The 8,842-nt window shown below is 36.1% G+C and overlaps 1 protein-coding gene across 1 annotated transcript in view; it reads left to right on the top strand.

The window, feature by feature from the left end:
* Window positions 1-420: 420 nt before the first annotated feature.
* Window positions 421-8,842, top strand: part of FOXO6 (forkhead box O6) — an 82,110-nt gene continuing 73,688 nt past the window's right edge. Inside the window, exon 1 of the mRNA XM_053704782.1 lies at window positions 421-732. Within this exon, the coding sequence (XP_053560757.1) occupies window positions 421-732 (312 nt within the window). The remainder of the gene's footprint in view (window positions 733-8,842) is intronic.

Here is an 8,842-nt window from a genome sequence, read left to right as displayed (position 1 = left end):
TGAAAGCATTCATTGCATTGGTGTGTTTTTTGTGTGGTTTATAGCTTTTTTGGCAAGTAATGTATATATTTTTTACATTTTTGATATATCTTAGTGATTTTCTGTAATTTTAAAAGACAGCACAGACATTACATTGGAATTGTATCTTTTTTCCCTTTTTTATTTTAAACATATATATATATTTTTCATATTATATGTTATCTTTTTGTTATTTTCCCCTAAATTATTGAATTATTTACATAAGGAATTTGGATTTGTTAAAAACATTTTTTTACTCCCAGAATCCATTTTTTTTCATAGCACATTACAAAATTCAAATGCAAATTATTTTTCTGGACCCACTTTTTAAATGAGGATTTAATCTAACTTCCAGTTTTCCTTGTATGAGAAAAGAAAAATATATTATTGGAAACCAGAGTTATGGAGAAGTTGGAAGCTGAGACAGATGTGGAGCCCCAGGTGCGCCCTCGTTCTTGCACCTGGCCACCTCTTCCTGAACCCCCATCGGATATGCCCTTGCCTCCTCCAGGCATGGATCCAGGGCAGATGAGGAAAGCCAAGAGTTCACGTAGGAATGCTTGGGGTAACTTATCATATGCAGACCTCATCACTAAGGCCATAGAGAGCTCTCCAGAGAGGCGCTTGACCCTATCCCAGATCTACGACTGGATGGTGCGATTCGTCCCTTACTTCAAAGATAAGGGTGATAGTAATAGCTCTGCAGGTTGGAAGGTGAGAACTTGCTGGGGGGGCACAAATAACTGTGATAAGTAATGGGAAGGTTAAAGATTAATCAAAATCTAATATTTGGTAAATTGGGAGGGGGGGGGTATTGTAGTTTAACAGTAAGCCGATAAGTTACCTGGGTAGGTAATGCCATTACTGGGGGATATTAACAGTGCAACTGTACCTAGAAAACATAAATGTAGGGAATGCCAGCTAGTACTGAGATATGTACCAAGGGATTTTAGAATGAACGCTGATGTGGAAGAAGGGCTAGAGTTTAGGAGATGATGCATATGTCTTATCTCTTTTGCATATATGAGCTACTGGCAAGAGTCACTCTGGTCATGATTTAAGCATGATAAAGAAGAGGTCATATAATGGATAAGGTGATATTTGCTGCATATGTATACCCTCTGGATAAGTTACTGCAGTGTATTTATTATGTTTATTGCTTTGTGAATCACCTAGAGCTCTGTGTGTGGGCATGTAAAATTAACGTATAATTTGATTCAGATGGTAGTAAAGTAATTGTATAGAACAGTTAGTGATGAATGAAGACAAGTGCTTTCGGTATGGTGGCAAAACATTTTTTATTTGATTAATGATTCTTTTTTAGTGAAATATAGCTTTTCATCAATCTGAGGGTAATTGCCTTTTGGTTAAGCTCAGAGACAAGCTTTTTGGGGTTAAGGGGCCGCTAGCGGCAGGTTTGAGGTACACTTGCAAAGGGATGTGCAGGCTTTTCAGCAAGTGTTCATAGAATGCTTAGGAAAGTCTATCATTTGAATAACCACATATAACACTTTCAAATCTTATTGATTCTTTTAGGACATAAAAATAATCACTAAAGTTGTGAAAAATGATCACACAAATTAATATTTAATGCACCAACATAGAATTCAACATTGCACAGCCTGATGTTTAGCAAATATTTAGAGTGGGCAGATAATTCTGAGCAGAGGTTAATCACAGTTGATTGGGAGTCAAATAATCAATAACTTGTTCAGAATGTATCGCCGAAATGTGCATTTATTCCAATATTGTGTTTAGATTTAAAATTAGTTCTTTTACTCTGGCTGATAAACTCAATACTAACTTTTTTAATATAGATAATTTTATATATAAATATAAATTTATATTTTTAGGATTATATTCTTAATATTTTTAAAACTATTGAGTGAATGGTGTGTGAAGTTACTGATGTCTCTGTAACATGGTAAAATCAGGGGTGTCACGGATTTCAAACTATAGCAAAGGTATCCCATGGCAACAAGTTTGGGTACCACTGATTTGGGGAAAATCTGCATAATATTTCCATATTGTTCTTCATAGACATTGTTACTAGAATTAAATAGATTTGCCCACTACTTAATAACTGTTCTTCCCTGTAACCAGCCTTTCAATATTCTATATTACAAATCATTAGCATAATTTATAAATTTGGACTTTTATAGTGATCATGTTTAAGCGGAGAGAATGATAGATGCTATAAAATACTTTTCTTTGTATATCTCCTCTTTTTCTCCTCCATCTATCTCTCTACTTTTCTTTCTCCCCCTCTCTTCTTTTTCTTTTACACTGCATTAACTACTGAAGTGTCTCAGCTGTTAAGTGATGCTGTTTTATAGTGAACAAGGCATATAAATAGCCTCCTCAATATATGTCTATCCCACCCAACGTAAAGTGACAGATTCAGGATGGGTTATGGGATTCAGTCTTTGCAAAAGGCAACGGTGAAATAGTAACCATAATGATAAGGATTGGGGAGGCTATCTCTCAGTTTTAACCCATGTTAACTCACTGGATCATTGTTTAAAGTAATTTTGTATATGGTTATAGGTAATTTTTCTTGGGGTTCCAATGGCCCACCCGCAACTTGCCAGTGGTGTAATAAGACATATCTAGTGTATGAATTGTACACTCGGATGCTCCATAGCCAGAAGACAGTGACACAGGATGAAAGGAGTATGGAACATAGAGACTGGGTGGCACAGGAAAAAAATTGATATAGCATATGGAGCCTGTTCCTTCTATCACAGAGGAACAGAGTAACATGAAATGTGCAGCTCAAAGTACAGAGTGACAACAGTTTGAATTGTGGATGACCTTTGTGACATCTAATTTGTCAGTCAAACCATAGGGTAGCACAATGCACACATAGAGATGTTCAGCCCACTGCAGGTTCACAGACTAAACAAACTATAGAGCATGGAGTATGTCTGACCCAAGAGTGACACTAGACTAAGAAGAAGCTATTGGGCATGAAATCTGACCCCTTTAAGGGGTATATTCAGTTTTACATGTTTCACATAGGTTTTCTAAGCTGAAGCCACCGCATCAGGTATTCTGTGTGGAGTTATAATATTATATATATGGTGGGTGTCTCTTAATAATTGACCTTTCACTGTGTTAAAGGGACAGTAACCACCTTGTAATTACAAGACATGTCTGTTGTTTTGCCATTGTATAACATATTAGCCATCTTTAAATATTTTTATAAACAAATTAATAACAAATTAACTATAAACCAATTAACAATAAACACATTAACATCTTTTTTTACTGCAATTGTTTTTTAATAGCCAAACGCCACCCACCATTTGCCTTATTTGGAGGAGCCAATCTGGGCTTTAGTCAGCAGACTACCAGTCTAGTCACGGTTATTATGTTAGTGTGAAGTGCATTTTTTGCAGCTGTTATCAGTTAAAGCCAATTAGGGAAACCTATGTAGCTTTAGCCTTGAGAAGTCTGCAAGATGCATTTCAATTTTTAAAAATTTAGAGCTAAATTACATGAAAAATGGGCAAAGTAAATAATGAAAGTAAATAACTAAATACTTGATATATAAATCTCAAGCGTTTTTACTGTTGCTTTTACTGATCCTATAGCTTTTGTTAAAACCCCTCAGACGCCCTATTCCAGTCCATCAGAAACACTTCTTGTATCATGTTTCAAACAAGATTTATAAAAATATTTTCAGAACCCTTTTGAAACCCTTTCTATTGAGGTATGGTGCATCTTATGGGTTTCTTGTTTGGGCTTTACAAACTTACACATGCTCAGTTCAACACAATGAATGACTATTTTCATTTAACAGTGAGCAAAACATAAATGTACTTGTTCCAAAGTAAAATAGCCTCTCAATGTTTGTTATTGCTATTAGTTGTTTCTATGAGTTGTTTAGACGTTATATGTATAGATATATAATGGTAAGGAAATGATTAGTTGTACAGATGTCATAGTTAAAGGGACAGTTTACTCAAAAAATGTCTCCCCTTTAATTTGTTCCTAATGATCCACGTTACCTGCTGGAGTGTATTAAATTGTTTACAAGTATTTCCATTACCCTTATATTGCCATTTGAAATAGTAAATTTAGCTTGTGGTATCGGCACCCATCCTTAAAGTTTTTGGCCTTGAGGCCAAGCTGTGTTAACACAACCAGCAGAAGAAATTACACTCCCAGTGGGTTATAGAAGAGATAAGGTAATAAAATGTTAATTTTCCATTGTTCTCTCCAGGTATTGGTGATTGGTTTATGGACAGATGTAAGATAAAGAAGCAGGTATATGTACACAATGTGATAAAGTAATGAGATCTGATTATACCTACAAGCTCAGCCCATTTTATTAGGTTGTGGCTTCAAAACACAAAATCAGTAAATTCATATACAAAAATAAACCTTAAAAAAAGCAAATCTCATACATTTTATACTCTGCAGCTGGTAAAAAATGTAATTGAGAACATATTAAGGGAACAACAATTTTATAGTATTATGTCCCACTCCCTTTAAAGCTTGTAGGGGGACCAGCAACACCGGGTGAGGTCTGTGAAAGTCTGTGAAAATGCTTGTTAGGTATTGGCAAGTTTATCCAATCTGAATGCAGGAAATCAGTCTAGATGTTATGGAATTGTATCTGACTTATTTCTGGGGGACCTAATAAATTCAAGTATTTCAAACAGAAAGGAAAACTATTTTTGAGAAACTGGAGAAGAGGACCAAATATTTTTAACTTTAAACTCTAAAGAAATTCAAATATACTGCTTAATTGGACACCATTGCATAGATTAAAGGAATTCTGTGACATTTACCATTCATGATAGGAAGTGATATATTGTTGAACAGAATTGTATTCTGCAAAAATTGCACCATTTGGGTTGTGTAGTTTTGCCATTGTTTGTTAAAAACAGATATAGACATGGGACATGACGTCTATCCCTCCTACTGCAGGGTGACACAGTGACAGAAGGATTCAAATGAGATGAAGTTGTCCCTCTCACTAAAGGGTGACAGTGACACAGACAAGTGGCTGTATAGGACATAGTCTGTCCATCCCCCACAGATTGATACAGTGACACTCAATATGCCACTTTTAAGCAGATCAGTCTTGCTGGGATTAATGTTGGCTAATATCTTGTAACCAGCTTATTGTAGACAGATCCAGCTCAGTGAGAATAAGGGCTCCATGTACGAAGCAGCGAAAGCTGCTCCGGAGCCTTTGCGGGGCAGGTTCGCATATGCGAGCCTGCTTCCCGCAATGTAAGAAGCAGCGGTCATTAGACCGCTGCTTCCTACACCCTACGCCACCTCTTAGGTGGCGAAGCAGAATCACCGAGAGCTCGCTCGCTCTCGGTGATTGACAGCCCCTTCAGTCGCGTGATTGGTCGCGCGACTGAAGGGGCGGGCATTACACACTCCGCTGAGTGTGTAATGATACATACGGGCAAGCGGATCAATAGATCCGCTGCCCGTGTGTAGCGGAGGCGGGCGGACAGCTTTGCGAGTTAAGAAGCTGTCCGCCCGCCTCTTAGTACATGGAGCCCTTAGTGTTAATATTAATAACCCTTAAATTGCTAGAAGGGTTATAAAGATACTTAACATCCTATGCAAGTACATCATATTCATTAACAGTGGATAGATGTTCAACATAATTATAAGGTTGACTGTGTTCATTATCAGTGATATTAACACATATTTTAATTATTTATACAAATAAACTTGTTTGAAAGTATGATATAAATTAGTGATGGTAACCCGTGTTAAAAGGTTCACATGAGGCCAGAAGATAATAGAACATGTACTTTCAACACTGTTAAGTCACACGGTTTAAAAAAAAAGTTTTTTCATTTGCTGTATTTATGTATGGGGAAAAATAGAGGAAGTGAAGATGAACCATGGGGATTTTGTGGGCTAAAAATCAATGTTTTCTGGGGTTGACAAGCAGTCTTTGCTACTCCAGATGGTAACTATTGCTTGTTGCCCACTACTGTTTTATAATTATTTAGCATCCTTACAGTGTATAGATACTCATCATTGTACTGAGCAGTGTGTATATTATGAATGTATAGATACTCATCATTATTATACAGAGCAGTGTGCTCATTATCAGTGTATAGATACTCATCATCATTATACAGAGCAGTGTGCTCATGATCAGTGTATAGATACTCATCATCATTATACAGAGCAGTGTGCTCATTATCAGTGTATAGATACTCATCCCCATTATACAGAGCAGTGTGCTCATTATCAGTGTATAGATACTCATCATCATTATACAGAGCAGTGTGCTCATTATCAGTGTATAGATATTCAGCACCATTATACAGAGCAGTGTGATCATTATCAGTGTAAAGATACTCATCATCATTATACAGTGCAGTGTGTTCATTATCAGTGTATAGATACTCATCATCATTATACAGTGCAGTGTGTTCATTATCAGTGTATAGATACTCATCCCCATTATACAGAGCAGTGTGCTCATTATCAGTGTATAGATACTCATCATCATTATACAGTGCAGTGTGTTCATTATCAGTGTATAGATACTCATCCCCATTATACAGAGCAGTGTGCTCATTATCAGTGTATAGATACTCATCCCCATTATACAGAGCAGTGTGCTCATTATCAGTGTATAGATACTCATCATCATTATACAGTGCAGTGTGTTCATTATCAGTGTATAGATACTCATCATCATTATACAGAGCAGTGTGTTCATTATCAGTGTATAGATACTCATCCCCATTATACAGAGCAGTGTGCTCATTATCAGTGTATAGATACTCATCATCATTATACAGTGCAGTGTGTTCATTATCAGTGTATAGATACTCATCATCATTATACAGTGCAGTGTGTTCATTATCAGTGTATAGATACTCATCATCATTATACAGAGCAGTGTGTTCATTATCAGTGTATAGATACTCATCATCATTATACAGAGCAGTGTGCTCATTATCAGTGTATAGATACTCATCCCCATTATACAGAGCAGTGTGCTCATTATCAGTGTATAGATACTCATCATCATTATACAGTGCAGTGTGTTCATTATCAGTGTATAGATACTCATCATCATTATACAGTGCAGTGTGTTCATTATCAGTGTATAGATACTCATCATCATTATACAGTGCAGTGTGTTCATTATCAGTGTATAGATACTCATCATCATTATACAGTGCAGTGTGTTCATTATCAGTGTATAGATACTCATCATTATTATACAGTGCAGTGTGTTCATTATCAGTGTATAGATACTCATCATCATTATACAGTGCAGTGTGTTCATTATCAGTGTATAGATACTCATCATCATTATACAGAGCAGTGTGCTCATTATCAGTGTATAGATACTCATCCCCATTATACAGAGCAGTGTGCTCATTATCAGTGTATAGATACTCATCATCATTATACAGTGCAGTGTGTTCATTATCAGTGTATAGATACTCATCATCATTATACAGTGCAGTGTGTTCATTATCAGTGTATAGATACTCATCCCCATTATACAGAGCAGTGTGCTCATTATCAGTGTATAGATACTCATCACCATTATACAGAGCAGTGTGCTCATTATCAGTGTATAGATACTCATCATCATTATAAAGAGCAGTGTGCTCATTATCAGTGTATAGATACTCATCATCATTATACAGAGCAGTGTGCTCATTATCAGTGTATAGATACTCATCATCATTATACAGAGCAGTGTGCTCATTATCAGTGTATAGACACTCATCATCATTATACAGAGCAGTGTGCTCATTATCAGTGTATAGATACTCATCATCATTATACAGAGCAGTGTGTTCATTATCAGTGCATAGATACTCATCATCATTATACAGAGCAGTGTGCTCATTATCATTGTATAGATACTCATCATCATTATACAGAGCAGTGTGTTCATTATCAGTGTATAGATACTCATCATCATTATACAGAGCAGTGTGCTCATTATCAGTGTATAGATACTCATCATCATTATACAGAGCAGTGTGCTCATTATCAGTGTATAGACACTCATCATCATTATACAGAGCAGTGTGCTCATTATCAGTGTATAGATACTCATCATCATTATACAGTGCAATGTGCTCATTATCAGTGTATAGATACTCATCATCATTATACAGAGCAGTGTGCTCATTATCAGTGTATAGATACTCATCATTATACAGAGCAGTGTGCTCATTATCAGTGTATAGATACTCATCTTTATACAGAGCAGTGTGCTCATTATCAGTGTATAGATACTCATCATCATTATACAGAGCAGTGTGCTCATTATCAGTGTATAGATACTCATCATCATTATACAGAGCAGTGTGTTCATTATCATTGTATAGATACTCATCATCATTATACAGAGCAGTGTGTTCATTATCAGTGTATAGATACTCATCTTTATACAGAGCAGTGTGCTCATTATCAGTGTATAGATACTCATCATCTTTATACAGAGCAGTGTGCTCATTATCAGTGTATAGATACTCATCATCATTATACAGAGCAGTGTGCTCATTATCAGTGTATAGATACTCATCATCATTATACAGAGCAGTGTGCTCATTATCAGTGTATAGATACTCATCATCATTATACAGTGCAGTGTGCTCATTATCAGTGTATAGATACTCATTATCATTATACAGTGCAGTGTGCTCATTATCAGTGTATAGATACTCATCATCATTATACAGAGCAGTGTGCTCATTATCAGTGTATAGATACTCATCATCATTATACAGAACAGTGAGCTCATTATCAGTGTATAGATACTCATCATCATTATACAGAACAGTGAGCTCATTATCAG

Source organism: Bombina bombina, chromosome 3 (genome assembly GCF_027579735.1).
Source record: "Bombina bombina isolate aBomBom1 chromosome 3, aBomBom1.pri, whole genome shotgun sequence".
NCBI classification, from domain to species: Eukaryota; Metazoa; Chordata; class Amphibia; order Anura; family Bombinatoridae; genus Bombina; species Bombina bombina.
The sequence above is the reverse complement of the archived record's forward strand: the minus strand, read 5'-3'. Positions and strand labels throughout refer to the sequence as shown.